Source organism: Chelonia mydas, chromosome 8, assembly GCF_015237465.2.
Source record: "Chelonia mydas isolate rCheMyd1 chromosome 8, rCheMyd1.pri.v2, whole genome shotgun sequence".
In the NCBI taxonomy this organism is placed as follows: domain Eukaryota; kingdom Metazoa; phylum Chordata; order Testudines; family Cheloniidae; genus Chelonia; species Chelonia mydas.
In genome coordinates this window covers 69,472,377-69,494,951 of record NC_057854.1, presented here as the reverse complement: position 1 = coordinate 69,494,951, position 22,575 = coordinate 69,472,377, and the positions used below count along the sequence as shown (strand labels likewise).

The following is a 22,575-nucleotide window of genomic DNA, read 5'->3' as shown; positions in this document are numbered from 1 at the left end:
TAACTGGCTTCTGTTTTCTTTATAGTCTTCACGGATTGTGATAGAGATGGAATGTATCAAGGTAAGAGCTATTTTTCTACATTTTCCCAGTGTCTTTTATTTTTTAATTGCATTGTGTTTATTATTTGTTTTGTGGGAGCATTTAAAAAAGAATGTCGCCATGTGCATAAATATTTTTCTCCTGAATGTTCCGTGTGGCTCTCACAGAAAATCTGAAAAAGACAGACTGACTTTTAAAGGACTGGCATTAATTTGAGGCTTTGATTATCTCAGCTTTAGAATTCCCATCCTTCATATGCCTCATCCAGTAAGTTCTGGTCCATTCATTTTGTTGATGCTATAGTTGGACATGGACAATGCCAAAAAGTTGACACTGCCTGTGGTTTCTTCTCAAATCTGAGTGCATCATTATCCCGTTTGTTTTTATTTTCGGAGAGACACCCTATCAGTTCTCATATCAGACCATTACATAGAGTAGGGTGATAGAATGGAAACAAACTCCTCTGGTCCTTCACTCAAACCAAGCATGTAAAAGTGTTTATTTTTCTGAAACAATATGGTATTTATACAAGCCCTTTAAGAAGTAACTGGATTCTGCTTTTCTTACAGAAAGGAGGAATTTACTCAAGCAATAGTGGATGTATTCAGGTAAACATTCCTTCTCCACAGAGCACTGAGTCACTATTTGCCATCCACAAATGACAAGAATTGCTTACTTAGAGTTTCTCTCTCTTAAATTTGAACTGGTTGCAGCAAGGAGAAATGATCACTTCCCATTCATCAGAGTTTCTAAGAATGTTTCTACTTGTGATAGGCAAAGCGATCACAGAAACTGACCTATATCATGTAGTATATCTAACTCAATTTATTCTTTCCATTTGACAATTTGCCTTTGGGTGAATAAAATCCGCCAAAACTTCTAGATATCTATTTGTCATTACTGCTTTATCCTCCAGATGTTTCTCTCTAAGGTCAGATAAGCTTAAGACTTTCTGCTGTCAGCTTACTTCCTTTATCTTCACTTTCCAGGCATAATGATTCTTTCAGGTTTTGTAGTTCCACCAATATCACTTATCTCACATATTCTGAAATCTTCCTTTCAGTATACAGTAATTTCTATATGAAACTGAACAAAATATGAGTTTTGTTTAAGAAACAATAGGTGACAGCTCAGTGAAGATGTGTTTTGTTTTGCCTTTCTTGTTTCCAGCAACTGTGCTATACATTTCATATACTCCAATGGTTGTGTAGTCGTATTACTAAATAGCTGTGTACAATCATTTTTCATCTGAACATTACTTAGTTTGGAACTCCTAGAAGAATTTACCAGCTCAGGCTCAGTCCAAGTACTGGGCATTAAATATGAGGCTGCAACCTCATATTTAGTAAGTAAATGGAATAATGCCAATATAAACCCACTGAAGAGCTGGCCCAATATGTATATTTAGGTTTGTTTGTGTGGAGAGGGGAAGAGGGTTAAGCTCTTTGTAGTAAACTTTTTAATGGTTTAGGTTGGTGGAATGAAATGACCAAAAAATGTCCCCTGTGGTATTTCATTCCACAAGGTCGTTCTTTTTTCCCTAAAGCAGCAGTTTACATAGAACTAGTTCTTTACAGAATTAATAATTTATTTCTGATTTGTTTACAGCGTGGATCCTCTGGTTCCTCTCATACCAGCTCTTCTGTAGTAAGTACCCTAACTCCCCTCTATTTATAATTTTGCCCCAGTCTAGCTCTTAGTATACTTGAGTTTCCAAAATTATAGAGATAGAGGCTGACTGATGTTATTCAGCACTGTGGTAGAATATGTCTCTGTCAGTAAGCTCAGGGATTCCAAACAGTTACTGATCCACAAATGCATGGTATAGACAATAACCATACAGGATCTAAGTCCTTGCAGGTTAACTTGTTATTGCACTCAGAACTCACCATCCATAGCCTCACTACAAACATGGCCACCTCTACTTTATTAACCAAGCATTAAGCTGATACTGTCAACAAAACAATAAATAAATCCTTGTTTCTTTACTTGTGGTGTTAATGCTATCTGGAATTATTAAATGAAATTATTCCACGTAGCTAATTTGTTCTTTCACCCTTTTAAGTGTCACTTTTCTTTTTCATTCTGCTTGGACAATAAAAATAGAATGTGCAGTTTTTCTTTTGGTTCTAGTCATTTTCGTTTTTTCCTTCTAATTCATTTACAAAATGTTACAAAACTTTCTGGCCTAACGTCCTTGACATTCACTTAATTCAATAATATTTGCAACACCATCTCCAGTGCAAAACATATGACCCCTTCAACGCAGGACTACTTTTGTAATTGAGTTCATTGTCCATTCCTATTGGCCTTTTAAAATTCCAAGTGTACATATATATGTGTTATTATGGAACAATTTACATCTTTTTAATCCAAGTTGTTTTGGGCACAATTATATTTACACTTAATTTCCTTCCTAATAGATATGGGCCTTTTTAAACCCACAGGGTCAAGTTCATCCTTATTTTATCTCTGTTGTCTTGAACTGAGTTAGACTGTATATGTACTTAGTGTATTTATTAGTGAGTTATCTGGGAACAGTTTCCACTCCACATACCCCATCCCCAAACCTTGTTGATTGCAGTTGTATCCAGCTATTGTGACACTCTCTGAAGAGGTATTTCTTAAGCAACACTGTTACACAGCAAATACTGATTTCCTTAATCTTCAGTTTCAAGCAATAATTATTCTGTTTTCTCTCTCTTTTCACCATATGTATGGACTGGGACTTGGATTGCCATGGTTTGGCATGACATGTGTATGGATCTTTTTCCTGGATTTTGCTTACACTTAGGAAACCTTACTAACTCAGACTGACTCCTGAAGGCAACGTATTAAACTGCTACAGCCCTAGACAGCTCACTTTCATTAGATTTTCTCTCTTCCATACCCAAAGCTCACTGAAGTCAATGAAAAAACAACGAGGAGTCCTTGTGGCACCTTAGAGACTAACAAATTTATTTGGGCATAAGCTTTTGTGGGCTAAAACCCGCTTCATCAGATGCATGGAGAGGAAAATACAGTAGAGAGGTATAAATACACAGCATATGAAAAGATGGGAGTTGCCTTACCAAGTAGGGGGTCAGTGCTAACAAGCCAATTCAATTAAGGTGGAAGTGGGCTATTCTCAACAGTTGACAAGAAGGGAGGAAAAATCACTTTTGTAGTGCTAATGAGTTCAATGTAATCGAGGTGGCCCATAAGTGTCTTTCCATTGACCTCAGTCGGATTTGGATTAGGCTCCATATGACTAATTCAGGTCAAATGTCCCCTCAGCACATGTGGTATTTTTTCAGTTCTGATGACTCTTCAGCAGAATCCTTCTGCTACTACTATATCAAGCCTTTCTAGTGTAAAGCAATAGATAAAGGCAGACAAAATGGAATGTGAAACTTCTGTTACCCTTCACCTTACCACACAGGAAATTACAGGAAGGTTATTTTTCTAAAAAGCTATTGTGTTCTAACAAGTCCTTCTACAAAGAAATGGCTGATTTATGGTTTCTTTACAGGGTGTGCACACAGGCGCCGACTTTCCAAAGTGCTGGGGGGTGCTTGACCCCGGCATTGTCCCAGGCTCTGCCTCACTCCACCCCTTTCCCAAGGCCCCACCCCTGCCCCGCCTCTTCCTGACCCACCTCTTCCTGCTCAGTTCCAACACTCTCCCCTGAGCGCACCACGTCCTTGCTCCGCCCCTTCCCCCCACCGCAGCCTCCTGCATGCCGCAAAACAGCTGTTCGCAGCAGGCGGGAGGCACGGGGAGGGAGTGGGAGGTCTGAGCCATGGGGCCCACCGGTGGACAGGAGGTACTGGGGGTGGGTGTGTGGGGAGCCGATGCGGGAGCTGCCGGCAGATGCTCAGCATCCACCATTTTGCCCCCTTGGGTGCTCCAGCCCCAGAGCACCCACAGAGTCGGTGCCTATGGGTGTGCAAGGTTCCGCATTGGCCGGCAGTAGCTATATGAGCTGTTTCTTCAAAGTATTAGAGTTGGTTTATTTATTTATATAGTTGATCAGCATTCAGCTCAGTAAGAGCCTGATGCAAAGTGAATTGAAATCAATTGAAATACTCCCATTGATGTCAATGGGCTTTGGTTCAGGACCACACTGCAGTGATCGTTATAGGTTTCATCGGGTTCTTTACTTTTTGTTGTTGAGGCTCTTGCTGAAAGGGCACATTATTACAGACAGAAAGCAAGAGAATCACAATATCTCTTTTTCCCTTGTCATCCCAGTAAATTGCTTTCTCCTATTTGTTGCATTTCAGACCTCTTCATCCCTACCTCACTAAATTGCATGTACAACAATTATTTTCTTCCTCACATGCACTTCTTGGAAATTTTACTACCTCAGTCTTGACTCCTGAAGGCTGAGTATGGAATTTCTGTGGGCTTACATACCTCACCCTCCATTACAATTTTCCTCCCCTCTTTCATGCTCCCTTGTGTGATTAGCTCAGCTCACTGCATTTATTCCAAACCATGGACTATTATCCATTTTCAGTACCTTTCAGACAAACAGAACTTCTTCTCCAGTAAAATGATACCTTCTATAGTGTGGGCTTGAAATCTCACTCATATGTAGTTAATTTAATTTTATTTTCAAAGAAGTCTTTTCTTTACATCCAAATTTTATTTTTATTAACATGTTCATTACAGTGGTTCCTGAGGGCCAGCCAAGAGTAGGGCCCCATTGTGCTAGGCATTGTACAAACACAGAGAAGTAGAAGATCCTTACTCCAAAAAGCTTACAGTCTTAAAGAGACAAGACAGACCCAGGATGAAGGAAGGGGCAGAGCACACAAGCAGAGTGAACAATGTGATGGCAACAACTGTTATGTTCCATGATTTTTTGTGGTGTGGTATTTAGGACGGGATCAACTACATGGAAGGAAAAGGGAGGGGAAGGGGCAAGGGGAGAGGACGGGAGGAGAGGGTAAGAGAAGCAGGTGCGGATGAAGTTGAGGTGAAGAGACTATGGAGGAGGAGGAGGAGGAGGAAGGAAGGTTGGCTGAACAGTCAGTCAATGCAAGGCAGAGAATATCCAGTCAAAACTGTAGAAAGTTATTGGAATGTCTGAAGGACCAAAGGTACCTGCTTCTGCCTATATTGGCTGGCAGCTCTGGCTGGTTAGTGTCTCCAGTTTTCTCTGAAGCCCCATGACAAGGGGGAAGGGGAGACACCACCTGGGTCCTAGCGACCCCAGAGTCAGTATGGGGGCGGTCCCCTTCACAATATTATAGCCAAGAGGATGCTGGCAGGAGGGGTGGTCCCAGCTGGGTTCATTTGACTGCATCCCTGCCAGCGCTGCTTTTGGCTGCTTCTGCCCCTATCAGCTAGAATCTCAAATTGAAGGAGGGAAATTCTTTTGAGGTGAAGGGCAGGAGAGCGGATGGAGACATCATGGAACGTGGAATCTGCTCTTGTCCTTCACCTCACCAGGGAGATAAGCAGAGGGAGTTCTCTGTTCCTAAAACAGTAGCTCAGCTTAGCAAGCCCTATTACAAGGAAATTAATTATTTCCAGTTTCTTTATCATTTATCCATGTTTCACAGGACAGCAATAGCTATTCCCAAGTCAGCCCTCTTTCTCTAGTTTGTAGAGGGTATCTCCACGATGCAACTTTTAGCAACTTCCCAGGTGGAGAATTAGTTCCCTACTTCTGTTGTGAGGGGTTTGATGAAGGGCTACATTCCTAAGGATAAAATTATATGGAAACTAAGAGGATGGCTGAGGTTATCCTACTGAAATGGAATTGTTCCAGGCAATCACATCATATGCGTGTGCCACAGTTACTGACTCAAACTGTATGATAACATCCACCTGTACGTATCCCCAGTCTCCACATACGGCTGAATGGCAATGCAGACTTTTGGTGCTGAAAATTGAAGATTTCTTTTCCCGTGTTTCATAAAGCATGGAAATAACTGGCATCTTCTTTCTTTCAGGTTGGAGTCATTTCTCCAGGAGGAGGCCGGGGTGGATGTGTCCCAGTAAGCACTTTTCTCATCTTCACTGAATTTTGTCCCAGTGTGACTATTTTAACTACAATGCTTAGCTATCAGTTACATTAGTGTTAATGTGGGAGCTTTTGTTTTATAGCAAAAGTAATGTAGAAAAACTAAGAGATGATTTTGACAATGTACTCAAGTAGAATAGACTCAGCTAATCAGAAGGCAAGGATGCTGCCCAGTTCATAGACTCATAACATTCATAGACTACGCCAGTCTGTGTATTCTGATTTGCTGCTGACCTCAGAATTCAGCAGCTGTAACTCCACAATAAATATCGCTACTTCCATTTTATATTCCTTCCTGTATTAAAGGAACACTGTCAGGTTAAAAATCTTCGACAAGTAAATCCAATTATCCAGTAAGGCGCTAAGCACACTCAGTTCCTACTAAAGTCTGTGGGTTGAGAACGCTCAGCACCTCACAGGACTGAGTGCTTGGAGAACATCTGAAACATTCTTATCATGAGAGGTTGGAATAAATAAAACTCACTTCTACATGAATTTTGAAATCAGCAGAGAGAAACTAAAATTTAGTAATCAATGTTTACCTTTATTTTGGAAAAAAAATCCTTGCTTGTGTTACTAACAACACATAAGATTGTTAATATTAAAAGAACTTTTAAAATATACACTACTTTTTCACCATTTTTGCTGGTTCTTGACATTTTACCTTACATTCACTTTGAAAATGAAAACAGGAGGCTCCATTTAACTTTTGCTTCTCTTTAGTTTAAGCTTTCTGTTTTACATACACCAGCAAAATACTACAATGTTGGGCTGTGTAATGGGGTCTACAAACCCCATACTGAGCATAAACAGAAGGGAGAGGAGAATCTCTCCTGTTTACAAGCAAGCAGTCATAGAGGGAGGCACCCATAGCTGCAACCAATAAAGGAAACAAGGCCTGCTATAAAGGGGAGAGTACAGAGAAGGAAGAGGAGGTAGAAAGGCCTGGGACAGCAAAGGGGCAACCTGCACCTGCACCTGCACCAGGCTCCCTCCATGAACACAGCCAAGAGACTGAGAGCAAACTAAGGAAGGCCAGTCAGAAGAAGCAGAGGTCCCTCAAAAGACCATACCAGGAGACAGTGGCAGGCTGCAAACATAATGTGGGCGATTTTTTTAAAGCAAATTTAAATTATTTTTCTATTAAATAATCTATTTACAAAATCATCAGACATTTCTGTTAATACCAGCATATATTAATTTATTTAGGGCCAGAATGTGCCTAGCCCTTTTGTGGAGGTATAGTGCAGAACTGGGGGGAGGCATCAGGATCTTTTGCATCTCCCAGACTTGAAGACCAGCCAGAGTTGAGGTTCTGTGTACTTGTGCTTACTCTTCTGTAGTAATTACAACAACAATAACAAAATAAGTACTTTCTGTTTCCTCTACAGGGCACTTATGGCATATACAGCAAATATGGCTGTAAAGATGTAAGTATTCGTTTCCCTCTGTATTTGATGTTTTCTCCCAAAATACTACTCAATAATTCAACACTTTGTTGCAAATTGTATTAGATCCATTACAGTCATTGTGTTGCAGAGTTAGATTACTTTGGATAAAGATGAGGCAGGAGCTAGAGGATGTCTGAGGTTAGTTAGCATTATGCTGAAACAAAATTGTCTCAGTTAACCAAGCACAAATATGTTGTAGGGTTACTGACCCAAAAGTAAATGCTAATTGTCAATAACCATTCCACTGATTTGTTAGTGGTCTGATATCTCAACATTTGTATCTCTAAAACAAGAAAGGCAACCATAATTGTTAGTTTCTATCCCCAGTTCCATATTCTGCCTAACTATTCCCTACGTTCATCTGAGATGATGTTCTTTGTATTATTCTTAGTCAAGTACTGCCTGCTTTTCAGATTCCTCTTTTTAATATTGTCATCCACCCTACATTGTGTATTATATCACACTCACTGCTCAATTTAACCCTCCTTTTCTTGGTGGAGTTCCCTTTGCCTGGCTGAAAAACATGACCCATAATATCAGTTGATTCTTTTAGCAACGCTTTTTGATTTTTGTATTAATCTAGAGAATTTATGTACTGTCAACGTCCCTTTTTTCTTATAATTGTATTGAAGTGACATTATTTTCTATTCCTATTTTGAATGCCATTGAAACGAGCAAAATATTTTCACCAGAAAGGTGGCACTTTCTCTGATGTGTACTGAGAACTGAGCCCGTGATCTGTTTACAATGGGACTAGTGCCAAGCTAAGCTTAAAGTTAGGCTTGTATTTACATGCTGTGCTGGAACATGACCTAAACATATGAGTGTAAACTTTAATTTCAAAAGAACACCATCCATTAAACTTACATATGATGTAATGTAGTTGAATGTTGGAAGAGTCTGATCTCAGTAACCTTGGCATAAATCCAGAGTAGCTTAACTGAAGTCAGAGGAGTTACTCTGAATTTATTCAGCTGTAACTGAAATCAGAATTTAGCTTAATATTTGTACCTTCCCCTAGTCCTCCATGCCACCAAACAAAGAATTCCATGTAGGTTTCATTTCCCCAAATGGTATTTTATTGAAACACGCCATTTTACAAAGAAGTAACTGGTCTGTGGTTTGTTTACAGAGTGCTGTCTCAATTAACACCGGCATGTCCTATGGCCAGGTAGGAACACATTCTCTACTGTATTAACTAGGTAGGCCCAAATGTTGCCCTACTGTGGGGAAATTCATGGGACGACCTTAGAGAGGGATGTCCTGAAATTATTAGGTAATATTACTAGCCCAAATGATTTCAGCAGATGAATGCTGCAGTTATGGGGCATTACATAGCTCCACTTTGTTAATTTCCTTCTTCCTGGTTAAACTGACCCTGGATTATTCATTTTTTCTACAAACGGACAGCAGATATTTTCTATTTTGATTACTATTGGAAACAAACAAAATACTTTCACCAGAAAGGTTTTCTCTGGTGGATACTCGGAACAAAAAGCAAAATTTACACATAGGAGTTTCCTCTGATTCTGCCATATGGGAAGTGTATGTGTGGGTCAGTGTGGTGGGAGGTTTCTGGAAATTGTTTTAAACTTCATAAAAACATTTCTGTTCATATGGAGAATTCCATTACTTCCAGCTGGCTCTGTTCCTACAGTCTTCTATGTTCTCCTGATGTTTCTACCTCTGATCAAGGGAATCAAGGTCTAACTTTCTACTGTCAACGTATGACTTATCTTACATTTCAAATAATCATTTCACTCTACCTAACATTCCACCTAGATTTGTTACTTCAACTATTTGAAACTTTCTTTTCAACATAAATTTGTTGTGTATGAAACTGGCAGAAATAACTGGGTATTGTACTAGAAACAATGTCGACAGTTGGGTTACGATAACTCTTGTTCTCCCATTAATCTGTTGCCTGTGTTATTCATTAATTGCCCCACATAAGAATACTTTTCTTTCACATGTTTCATGGTTTGGCAATCCAAGATCTTATAGCTATTACTGTCTCCTGTCTGATAGGTACTGAATTAAATTTGGCAAACTCTTTTCTAAGTAAATAATTGGTTTCTGTATTCTTCACAGTCTGTCTCCTCAGGCAGTGGTATTCAAAAGGTAAGCACTCATTCTCTGTTGAATTTAAAGGGTCAGATTCTCTGCAGGTGTAATCGGTATAGCGCCTTTAACTTGAATGAAGCTATACTAGTTTACACCAGCTGAGACGTTGGCCCAAAGCTGTTTCCCATATTATCTCTCAGTAACCAAATACTTGGTTTGCTAGTTGTTAAATGCGTTAGGCTTAAGAGTTATATTATGGCAACTTTTGCTGACAGGTAGACTGTACTGTGGATAAAGTACTATAGTTACAAAGCTGTCTATGCTTTTTTTTTTTTTTAAGACATCATAGGATGGAAGGCACTATAGTTTTTGTTACAAAGGGAACTTTAGGATGAGATTGATCTAAATTCATCCCTGGTGTAAAGCCAATGGAATTGGCACCAGGGATTAATTTGGCCCATAATATTGAAACCGAGTAGTCTCAGACAAACAATTGGAGTACAAGGATGTTGTACATGGACTGAGTCACTATTGTATGGAAATGATTGATAAACCCATAGTAGGCAAACCCCTACACTCAGATTTGTGACTCGTCAGACCTCTCCATCCAAATCACCATAAGTATGGCCACCTCAAATTCCTATTTATTCTGGCATTAAAAGAATACCATGAGATTTTTTAAAATTACCTATTTTTAAAATCAAATGACCCAATTCTCCCTCTCAATTCCCTTGTATATGCAATAAAGTCACTTCTTGTCACGGTAATTACTCCACTCAAGAATATGGGCTATTTTCCTTTTTTAATTCAGTCAAAACAAACTTTTCGCCAGAAAAACAACATTATGAGCAAAACAACATATTACTATTGAGTTTGCTTTAATTTTCAAAGGATCTCCATATTAAACCTTCCCATAGAACAGGAGTGAATGAAAGGACACAAAACGGAGCGTGCGTCCTCTTTTGGCTTTCCATGCAAAGGACCCGCTTCAGCAAGTCTCCATATCCGGGTCTATAGATTCAGGTTCGCGGGGCTCATGTTATGACACTAAGAACAGCTATGTAGACCTTGCAACTAGAGCTGTAGTTCAGGTTCTGAAGCCCATCCTCCACCCTAGGCTTCAGATGCCGAGCTCCAGCCCAAGCCTGAACATCTACACACTATTTTTAGCACTGTAGCACAAGCTCCTCCAGCCTGAGTCTGTAGGCCCAGGTTGTGAGACTCACTGCTGGGGGCTGCAACTTGCCCTCCAGTGACTCACTGTTGGCCTTGGGCAGGTCACTTAGCTCTTGGTGCTTCAGTTCACCCATCTGTAAAATGGGGATAATAATACTTTTTGTAACATGGTTTCAGATATATAAATATTGTGTAAGTGCTAGTCATTATCATTCCATCAAACTTTTAAGTACAGAGAGGTTTCTTTTCATGAAACAATACTGCATTTTAAATAAACCCCCATTATGAGAAAATAACTTGTTTCTGGTTTCATTACAGCCAGTGTCCTATCCCGACAGCAAACCTTATCCACCTGTGGTAAGCATCCTTTCTCCACAATTCTTAGAGTTATGAATCCAAGTGCTTCTGAATAGCCACATGCTTAGCTCTCAGATAGATACAGCAGTCTGGTTGTTGGGCGGAAGCTTTTGTTGAGCGGGATTATATTACTGATGCAATTATGCATAGAGAAAAAGGCTGACTAAATTACTAAAAGTTACATAGAGAGTTAAGAGATCACTGCAATGATTTGATGTTATACAGAAATGAAATTGTCCCAGTCAGGTTACAGGAATGTTGTTATTGACTCACAAGTATATGATTATGTTCTGTAATTGTATAGTGGTCTGATTCACTGCTGATCCCAGAACTCACTAACCATTATATCTACCTCAGACAAGGCCACTTCATCTTCCTGTTTCTGTTGCAACTTTCTTCTGTAAACTTACTTCAGTCTTTAGTTTCCAGCTGTTGTAGTTCTGTTGTACCCATTCACTTTGAAATCTTTCTTTCAGACTAAAATAATTTCTGCCTAAAAATGGATGAAATATTTAGGACTTGTTTCAGAACGAAATGTGGCAAAATACCCTTTTTTCCATTTGCCTCCAGTAACCTTCCTTAGTACTAAATCCTTCAGATTCTGCTATTCTTGGCGTGGTCAGCTGACTGAAAAGCTGAACATCTCTCACAAATGATGGGTGTTAAATGTCTGGGGCTATGGACACCTCACCGTGCGTTAGAATTTTCCCCCCCACATCTCCACACCCACAATATTCTAAGGTACAAAGAGACTCCAACTGACTCCCGGACTTTGGATCAGACTCTTGGATCTGTGTACTCTATAGGAAGACATAGACTACTATCATTTTAGTTGCCACTCAAATGAACGGAACTCTTTCACTAGGGGACGAAAAGTGTCATAGTTTTTACTGTGTACTCAAAACTGAATGGAGAAGTATAAACACTACTTTAATTTTCAAAGAATCGTCATACATGGTAAACCTTTTTATAGCGTAGATGGTGCAATGAAGAGAGACAAAATAGGTTGTGCACTTGCCTTTGGTCTTTCACTTCATCCAGGCAATAGGGTTCTTTTTCTGAAGCAATAGTCTATTTTAAACAAACCCTTACACAAAATAATCAGATTTCTGGTTTCTTTTACAGCGTGAAACTTTCCCATCGGTAAGCATTTTTTTTTCTTCTGTATTTATAATTTCATGCTATTATGAGTGCAAATCCTATGCCTGGTTTCTCCCATATGGAAGGATGTCCATGATCCCTGCAGAACCAGTGGGACCGATCTGTATGGAAGTGGCGTAGGATTCTGGGTGGATTGCTGTTAGGAGGTGGAATGGAGCGTCACCTGAAAATTTTCATTATCCTAGATAAAATGATCAAAGGACAGATACTACGCATCCATATAATGCCCAGGCAGAGAGGGTGAGGGAACATAAAGGCTCGTCCCCAACCTATCATGGTCCACATAAAGGCGAGGCAGAGTTCCAGTTTGTTCAAGGGCAGCTCTATCCCTATTCACATTGCAAATGCACAAGGTGGGAAGGGGACAGGGCAGGGAAGAGGCAGCAGCAAGGCTCCATCCCCCCCTCAAGCACCAACAACCTGAGCACTGTGGCACTGTCAGCCACAAAGCGCTGTAGTAGCAGATACTCTAAGGCTCTGTCTACACTGTGAGGTAGGGTGTGATTCCCAGCTCACGTAGACATACTTGTGCTAGCTCTCATCACGTGGCAACACAGGCGAGCTGTGGCAAGAACAACCCCACCTGACCCCTGTGGGGTGCGTACTCAGTATGACTAGCCTGTGCCACTGCTCACCGCTGCCTGCTATGCTTCTGTTTTTAGCACACTAGCTCAATGAGAGCTAGTGTGAGAGTGTCTACATGAGCTTGGAATCACAACCCTAGAATTAGACATACCCTAATTTAAGCTAGGGACCTGCCTGCCCCCTTGCCAGCCTGCTTCCTGAGACCTGCAGAGCATATATTTGCCACATCTGAGGATCTAGCCCAGAATTATATGCAGTTTATTTTTAGTTTCAAAGAATCTCTAGAGTAAACCTTTCCATAGTATTGTGTGGTGGAAATGGGGAGACAAACTCAAGTTTCACCTGCTCCTTCACTCCCTTAATCAGGGAAGTACAAATCATTCCTTTCCTGAAACTGTATTTCATTTAAACAAGCCCAATTAAATAGCCTCTGGTTTCTTTACAGATCTTGGCCAATTCTGGACATGGCAGCATTATCCATGTACAAGTAAGCACGCTTTCCTGATTGTGTTTAGAGTTTTATCCCAACATGCCTCTAAGTGAACTGAATGCTTATTCAGCTCCAGTGGATTAGTTGAATGGGAGCCTTAGTTGAAAATGGACAAACTATGGACAGAGAGCTAGGAGATGTCTAAGATTATCTGACAGTGGTCTCGGCAAGTCAGGGATGCTATAAATTAGTGACTCATGACTATGCCGTTATTTTCAGTAACAATACAATATGGAAACCTTTGATTCTTTAGTGCTGTCAATATCTACATGACCTTAACCATCTAGGCCTGCTTATCTTCCAAGGTCAGATCATAAGGTGGTGTAAACTAGCAAAGCTCCACTGGAGTCCATGAAGATAGATTGATTTGTACCAGCTGAGGATCTGGCCCTCCGTTTTATTCAGCATTAAAAAGATTTTGCAGGTTACAAGTCACAATTGTAACCTGAAAGTTTACAAGCTCTTTCACATGGTAATAACTAGTTTCTGATTTCTCTACAGAGTTCTTCCTCATATGAGATGAAAGTCCATACTCAAATAAGCATTTTCCCCTCTCTACTTATAATTTTGTCTCAGCATGTCTCTTTGTAACTGAACAGTTAATTAATTAGCAATTAGATTATGTCCATTACTTTTATTGAAGGGTTACATCATACTTTTATATCCTACAAGGAGATACATGGCTTCTCGATTATACATAATCTTACCCGCAAGGCAAATAGTCACCTGCCCTCTGCTCTTCTTCCCTATTATAATCAGCAAGGCCATGGGCCAGATTCTCAGTTTCAATGAAGTAGCTACACCAGTTTACACAAGCTGAGAATCTGGCTCAGTGTGTTTATGACTTTCATGGCAAAAAACAGTTATTTTAAAGATATTTTATACACAGTTATGGATTTGCCAGCCCAGTATGGAGTGAGATCCCTCCATGATTTTTCCCCCTAATTTGGCGTGATAAATGGTCACTAGAGTAGAATATTTGGTTTTTGAAATGCTTTTAAACAACGTTATGTTGTAAAGTGAAGAAGATATGTCTCATAATTTCACATGATTTTTATTTTAAAGTTGTATACCATAGCTTTTCTTTTTTAAAAATTAAACATTTGCATTTTGCATTTGGCCATGACAAATCTGTATTAAGGCAAATCTGTGTTTGGTGAACAGGATTATTTGGACCCCTTGGAAGTACTATAAAATCAAACAGAACTTATTCTATAAAATGACATTTTCTCTGAGAATATGACAACTGGCACTAGATAGAGTGGTGGAATAACAGGAGGGAAAACTGAACCTCATCTGGTTTTTCATACCACAAGTATAGTATGGTATGGTTTCTTTTCTTGAAACAATATACTATTTGAACAGTTCCTCATCAAAAAGAAATTGGCTTCTGGGCTCTTTATAGAGTGGACACTGTTTCTCGGGCAGCAGCAATATTAATGTACCACATTAAAAACTTTGCCATTGACTTGAGCAGGAACAGTAGAATTTTGAAACTGCTTCCCAAATATTTTAGCCATTGTTTAATTCTAGTTTAGGTTTCCCAGAACTTTTTGGATTTATTTATGATTTTTTTTTCTGAAAAATCATCTTTATGATCCCTAATAGATGTGTGTAAAATGTCAGGGCCCCAAAACATCCTTTATCCATATTTTTGTGTTTGATAAGTAGAGGCAAATCCATATATTCCACTCAATAGAAGACATAGTCCACTTTCTCTTTGGAAACATTACATACATAACCAGAATTATCTTGCTGAAAGACTACGTTCTCTTACTTAGAAAGAACCCCCACATGAAATCTTCCCAGAGATGTTCTTTGTACAAACAGTGCACTCTTTTAATAAACCCTGTTTCCAGGTGATTACTGGTTTCTTGTAAAGAGCTCACAAAAAAGCCAGTCCTATGGCAAAGTAAACCTCTCCCACCGCAGTTTTGCTTCTATGTGCTGCTTTCTAACTAAACATGTGCTTACCATTTGATTATGGCTAATAGTCGTGGTTGTTGGAGCCTTGCTTAAATAAATGTGATTAAAAATTGAGAGAGGTGAGTGAGATTCTTTGCAAAAGCTCATCTATCTCGCCAGTTTGGGATTCTCATGTCATGTAGAACCAATATGGCCAGCACATCACCTTCTAGTGTATGTAGAATGACGTAGTACATTACTTTGCCCCCAGTAAGCCCAACATAGTAGGTGTTGCAGGAAGAGAGGACATGGCCAAAACACTGCTGTGCTCTATCAATTGCCAACTATGGAACAGTCCCTTGGGGAGATTCAGGTGTTGTCTACACTAGATCTGACACTACCACCAGTGTGTTAGAATAGACAGTACTCACCCATTTTTACCACGGTTTACTGATGTGGTGATAAAACCACTTGTGCCTGTTCTACAGTAGTGGATCATCTGGTACTAGCAGGAGGGTAGCACATCCCACTGGGAGTAACATATGAAAATTTCTACAGTGGACATGGCTACAGTGGAGTCTTCTTCCTCCTCTAGTCTTTCCCTCTCACATATAGGCAAATAAAAATAGGTGTCTTTTGAGCAAGCAGTAAAAAATTCAACATACAAACCCATTTACAAAGAAATAAATGGTTTCTTCACAAGGTTGTCTTCATCACAGAGCTGCAGTATCTTTGGCCAGGTAACCACCTTACAAACAAACAGAGCCTATTTGACTAAAAATATTACAATTCTCAAAATGAAAATTGTCTACGTATTCAGTTTATTTAATATTTGGAGGAACCCCACCCATACTAAACCAATCCATAGTGCAGGGTGGATGAACAAAGGGAGGCAAACATGGAACCTCCTGTGGTCCTTCACTCCATCAAACAATCTATAAGTTTCTTTTCTTGAAACAGTGTTGTATTTAAACAATCTATTTTACAAGAAAATGACTAGGTTTCCGGTTGCTTTACAGGGTGGACAAAAAGTCAATCCTTGTGATAGAGTGAGTATTCTTCCCTTCCCTACTTCCTCCCACCCCCCTCCCACTGTACTTGTGTTTTTACCTAACTTGCCTCTTAGTCCAACTCACAACAAAACATTTATTTACTACTTCCATTAATTGTTGTGTAGCAACTTTTGTTGAAAGGTAGCATTACTATGGCTAAAGCAATAGAGAGATCTAGAGGATGATGGTGGCTACTTAAATGATAAGTACAGGGTCTTCCTTTTTTACGAGGTAATAACAATATCCTGGGTTGAGTAAACTCTGAGGTTGAAAACCAAGGTGTAGAGAAAGAAAACAACTCCTTGGCCAGTGGTGGAGTTTACTAGCCATCATATCATTTATTACCAAGTTAAAAGGTTGTTCAATTATAATTATTTATTACACTGACATTTTTAATTTATTTTTAAAAGTTTCAATTAAATAGAAGAAAAAATACAAATAAATCGGGCTGTAAAACTGCTGAGACACAAATTGTTTAAAAATTAATTTCCTCCTCCATGTTCATTTTTTTTTCTTCTTATCCAGGTCAGTAAGGCATTTCTTCACAGTATAACTCTAATATGTGTGTTTACATTGCATTGCAAGACTGAATTGGGGCACTCGAAAGCCTGGAATTCTCTCACTGTTTAAAAAAGAAAAAATAGAGACGAGAGTAGTTGGTCCATTAGGGAGAAGACTGTTATCCAAATGTTGGATATGTCCCCTGAGGAGTGACTTCAGGGCATGAAGTTTTCTATGTGGAAACCATGTGTACCAAGGGGGAAATTTTCAAAGGAACATGGAATAGTTAGACACACATCTCTTATTGAAAGTCAGTGGTCACCTTACTCTTATTTTTGCCTTTAAAAAATCTGTCCCAAAGTCCTCTTGGCACACAGGTTTCAAATTTTTAGCCAAAGTAAGGCAGCTACAGAAAAGTGGCCTGATTTTCCAGAGACATGAGTGGTAGCTCCTATAGACATGAGTGGTAGCTAGAGATGCTCATCACCTCTGAAAGTTATCAGTTTTACTTAGATGCCTATAATATGGATTTGGAGGCGTGTCCTTAGACATACAGATTGGAAAATATTGGCCTTAGTACTTAGGTGCCACATTGTGCTATTTGTACAGGACTTTGTGCAGAGCTAGACCACCATAGGGAGATTTTGAGAATTGTGCAGAAATTGTGCCTCCTAGAGCCCCCAGGGCTACAAACTACCCAAAGTGGGCCTGGAGAGAGGAGTGCAAGTTGGGGCCATACCTGCTTCCCCTCTCTACACACCAGCCAGTGTCAAACCGCTCTGATTGTGACAAAATCCCCCTGGCAGTTTCTTCTAGATTGGTATGGCTTGGCAGTGCCCTTCATATAGGCCAATGTATAATTCACTAATTTGGCCCATAATTATCCAGGGTTATTGGTTTTGTTGGTTTTTTTTAAACTTTCCTAAAACCTCCATTTTAGACCTTTCATTTAGTGTCCAGTGGTGATCAGTAGGGGCAAAATAAGGACTAGGCAACTCTCTGCAGGCTCTCCCCTCACTGAGTAGATAAATACAAATCATTTCTTTTGCTGAGATACAGTTGTATTCAAACAACCCTGCTTACACGGAAGTAACTGTTGTTGGGTTTCTTTACAGAGTTCCTCTTCCTACAACATCGTTATCTGTAAACTGGTAAGCACAATCTTACACTGTGTTTAAAGATTTGTCCTGATGTGCCTCTTACGGTAACCAGAGATGTAGGGCTAGATTCTGGATGGTCCTTACACAGGCATGGGGGGGAGGGAAAGAGTTTTGAAGAATTACCGCAGAAAGAATTACCAGAATTGCAGCCCCTTCACGAAGGGGAACACTGTACCCTGAAGGGGCAGATAGGAAGGGGAATAAGTTGACCATGGCTCTGCCCTCCCCATGGTGGGACATGTGTATGATGTACCCCTTTAAAGGGGTGTAGCAATTTGCACCTCACCACTGCACTGGAGAAGTGTGGGAAGCTTTATGAGACAGAATGTGTCTTCACTGCTCCCTATCAATGGTGAAAAGTAAAATAGGGGCTTATCCAGCACTGTTAACTCAAGCAAAACTCTCATCAGGTTAATATTCTGGCAAAACACTTCAGATTCCTCTGTAGTTAAATAACCTGTGTATATACATTTGACTGATTTTCCTAGGAGATGCTATTAGCTCAGATTGACACCTAAAGGATGATCATTGAATGTACACATACCTGGATACATCAATGTTCATTAGAATTTGCCTCTTCTACGTCTCTGTATAGATTCAAAGCAACTCTGGAGGAGATTTGAGTACCATTCAGTAAATGGTGCTCTTTCACCAGATATGACCTTTTCGCAGGAGTATACTCTCAACTTTCCATAATGTAGCCTAATGGAACAGAGGCAAAGCTTGTACCCTTCTTTGTATATTCCTTCCACCATCCAGATAAATACAGATGGGTTTCTTTTACTGAGACAGTATGGCATGTAATCAAAGCCTTTTCACAGCAAAATTACTGATTTATCGTTTCTTTACAGATACTATCTTCTACCTCACAGAACAGCAAAACCAATGGCCACGTATGTACTTTTATATCCATTCTATAGGGTTTTTTTGTGTTTTTTGTTTTGTTTTGCTTTTAAGCACGGAAAGCTTCTAAGCAGCCAAAATCTTAAAACACAGATTTGGTATATTGGTATCATTGGTGGTGGGAGAGCTGTAAAGAATAAAAAAAAAATAATTTTTTTTTTTTTTTACAACTACAGCAATCAAATTTGCTTTCTGTGAATATTCTAGCAAAGCATGTGCGTTTGTGGAGAGCCAACACAAATGGTCCAAAGTCAAATAAAGAGCCATTGGGTTGACTGCAATTATTTGTGTTATTCTTAAACAAGAGCAGAAGGATGCTGTGTAATTACTGACAATCAACTCTACATTAGTTAGCAGATGTATCCATGCAGTCCATAAATCCCTTTATGGTGATTTGCTTCTCTCAGAATTCAATATATACAGATCAGTAACAGCTTCCCCTCTTCCCCCCACCGTTTCTGTCTAACATTGTTAATTTAATCTTAACTTAGATATGTATTCAAGTTGCTGAGGTTCATATAATTAATTTAAAAACCAAGGAACCATTTTTCACATCTCTGCTTATTCAGACTGTCCTCTTTTTACTCCTGTCTTTACTCCTAACTTTATGTTTATTATTGAATAATTCTGGAACAGTTTCCACTTCCTCTATTTCTTTTTCATTCTTCTTTTTGGCCTCTCCCAGTTTTTCCCAAATGAATTTCAGACAAGCACATTTTAAAAAGGAAGCATACCTATTTTCATTAGGGTCACTATTGCTTAGGGAAACTGTCATATAGTTTCCAACCCTTTTGCAATTCTAGTCATGTCCTCTGTTATTCAAATGCCAAGAATCATTCATAGTTAGATTCTTTCTTAAATGTTGTACGGACGCGATCATGTGGTTTATCCTTTCACAAAGAAATAACTGGCTTCTTTAGAGAAATCAGTCCTCCTCACAAAGTCAGGTAAACCATATTTATTTTTCTCAATTTTTTACCCTGAATGTTGCTTGCAGTAGTTGAGCACTCAGAAGAAAACTTACTAGCTCAGACCAGCATCTAAAGGATGGTCATTCCATTGATGGGATCATGGATACCTCATCTCTCATTTAAGGCTCAGGTGCACTTAACTACACAGACTCCATATATTCACATGGACTTATTAATACAATTTTAAACGAACAGTGCTCTTCTATCTGAAAATCAAAACTGTCTCTGTGTGCTCAAAACACAACATAACATCACTTTAGCTTCTGCAGGTCCCATATTAAATCAGTGGAGTGGCGTCAAAGGTCACTAATACAGTGTTCTCCACCTGTTCCTTTCGTCTCACAAGTAAGAAATACCAGCAGACGTGCCTTACACTAATAGAACAGTATTCAAATATGCTTTTTTTTTTTTTACAATGAAATAAATGGCTTCTGCTTCCTTCACCGGGGCAGTCCACTATTGCACAGGGCAACCAAATATTTCACAGAGCAGCCAAGTAAGCAATCTTTTCTCCTCTGCTCTTAGTTATCTTCTGAGTAATCAATTGCTTCCCTACTGTTTGGATTATGTCCTCTAGTGTTGGCATAATTTGTTGTTGCAGGGTTAAATTACTGTAGGTTAATAAAGAGAGAGAGAGGGCTGAGGATACAGAATGCAGAAATGCTGTTTGCAATGGGTCCAAACTAGAATTGTCACAATATACGCAAGTCACTGCATGTTTCTTCACTAGTGCCCTGAAATTATGTCAAAATCTGTGGGCCAAATTCTCTACTGGGGTAAATTGGCACCACTCTATTGAAGTTAATAGTGCTGTGACAATTTATATCAGCATAGAATTTGGCCTTATTTGTCTGTATCAAACATGACTTCCTTGGCTTCTTGTTTCTTCCTGCTGAACGGCATTCAAAGATCCTAGCAGTGCATTTTCACCAGAAGAGCAGGGTGAGCTTTGGAGCAAGTGGTGCAGAGCAGAAGAAAAAAAAAAGGCTGATCCCATGAATAACCTACCAGGGCATGTGAAGCTGGTCCCTGAAGTGTGTATGTGGACTGGAGGGGAGTTAACTGAAGAGTGCTCTAAAACTGTTGCAAGCTAACTTCTCCACGTTGGCCCTGCTGGCACTCTCTAGTTCAGTGGTTCTCAACCTATTTACCATTGTGGGCCGCTTTGCAGCTCTCTGTGTGTTATGTAGTCTGCATCCACATAATATATACATACAATCTACATACATATATGGTATTGCCCTGAGGATGTCATATGGACTGCAGCTGTGTGCTGATAGGGCCACAAACGGCCCATGGACCATGGGTTGAGAACCACTGCTCTAAAGGGTACCTAGAGCATGTTAACATAGTCCTCATTGAAAGGAGACTACATCAATAAGAACCAGGTACATTTTAGTCCCCCAGCAGGGTTTAACATGGGTCAGTAAGATATGAACACTTTAGTGACACACTATAGTCACTGCAGCTTGTGACTTGGGAAGTGAATCCAGTATCCCAAACCCCACTGAAAATCAGTGTTGGCTTCACCTTTGGTTAGACCTTAACTACACATGTGCCAGAGGAGTGGTGGTGGTGAACACCTTGCTACTAAATACGAATTACAAACACCACAAATCTGTAGCAGGCTTCTGGGGGTGGGGGAGAGTGATAGCTCAGTAGTTTAGAGCATTGGCCTCCTAAACCCAGGATTGTGAGTTCAATCCTTGAGAGGACCATTTAGGGATCTGGGGCAAAAATTGGGGATTGGTCCTGCTTTGAGCAGGGGCTTGGACTAGATGACCTCCTGACGTCCCTTCCAACCCTGATATTCTATGATTCTATGACTTAGATTTGCTGTGTTTGCAATTTGTATTTAGTCATGTGTGCACTCTCTCTCGTTCTCTCTAACATACACACTATATATGTGGACTTGCATACTTCACTGGGACAGTGTCCCCAGTGCCCTCTATACTCTTCTGCAATGGCAGCTTGTGTAACATCTGTTTTCAGTGTATTCACAAATAAGGGCCAGGAGTGGAATTTTCAGTCATCTGAGTGACTTAGGACCCTGACTCACATTTTCAAGACTTATTTAGACACTTAAGAGCCTAAATCCCATTGACTTTAAATGAGATTTAAGCTCCTAAAGTAACCTGAGTCTCTTTTGAAAATGGGAGTTAGTTTCCTAAGTCACTCAAGTGCTTCTGAAAATTGTAACCCAGGTCCAAACCGCATTGCAGTCAGTCTTTCCACTGACTTCAATGGACATTGGATCAGGCCCTAAATGTATAAGTACCTTCTTCACTTTCATTTTGAAAGGTAAATCTTTCCATAGTGTAGGATGGCAAGATAAAGGGAGGTAAGTTGGAGAACTTACTATCGTCTGGTGCTTCACTCCTTCAGACAGAACCCTGCTTGAAACATTATTTCTACAATGAAAATAAATTGTTTGGATTTTTTTTTTCCAGCAGGGTGGATCGTCTTCTTCCGGTGTCAGTAAGGGTTGTGGAGAGGTAAGTCCCTTTCCTCTCTATATGTGGAGATTTGTCTCAATTTGCTACTTAGTATTAAAACATTTTGTTTAAATTAGATTGTGCCCATTAACTGAAGTAGGAGCTTTTTGTTTCCATTGTTGTGCCTAAAAATTATACAGTGCAAAGAACCAGAGAGACTGACATTGGCTATTGTACTGAACAGCAATGGCCTCAGTTAGACACTAGTATATAAATAATAGGTACAGTTAATGACCAATCCATTTTGA

The 22,575-nt window shown here is 39.7% G+C and overlaps 1 protein-coding gene across 1 annotated transcript; it reads left to right on the top strand.

The window, feature by feature from the left end:
- Positions 1 to 6,021: 6,021 nt before the first annotated feature.
- On the top strand, positions 6,022 to 22,527 carry LOC114020133. The gene is made up of 12 exons (XM_043521509.1): positions 6,022 to 6,030; positions 7,448 to 7,486; positions 8,640 to 8,678; positions 9,599 to 9,628; positions 11,066 to 11,104; positions 12,230 to 12,247; positions 13,296 to 13,337; positions 16,265 to 16,294; positions 17,914 to 17,949; positions 18,810 to 18,851; positions 22,283 to 22,327; positions 22,468 to 22,527. The coding sequence occupies exons 3-12, from the start codon at positions 8,664 to 8,666 to the stop codon at positions 22,525 to 22,527; spliced, it is 357 nt and encodes a 118-aa protein (XP_043377444.1). The 5' UTR covers positions 6,022 to 6,030; positions 7,448 to 7,486; positions 8,640 to 8,663.
- The last annotated feature ends 48 nt before the right edge of the window (positions 22,528 to 22,575 follow it).

Excerpts from the sequence above, each read along its gene's own strand:
- LOC114020133 (XM_043521509.1), top strand. Across the intron at positions 16,295-17,913 it reads AAGTCAATCCTTGTGATAGA|AGTTCCTCTTCCTACAACAT; the intron begins GTGAGTATTCTT and ends GTTTCTTTACAG. Across the intron at positions 18,852-22,282 it reads ACAGCAAAACCAATGGCCAC|CAGGGTGGATCGTCTTCTTC; the intron begins GTATGTACTTTT and ends TTTTTTTTCCAG.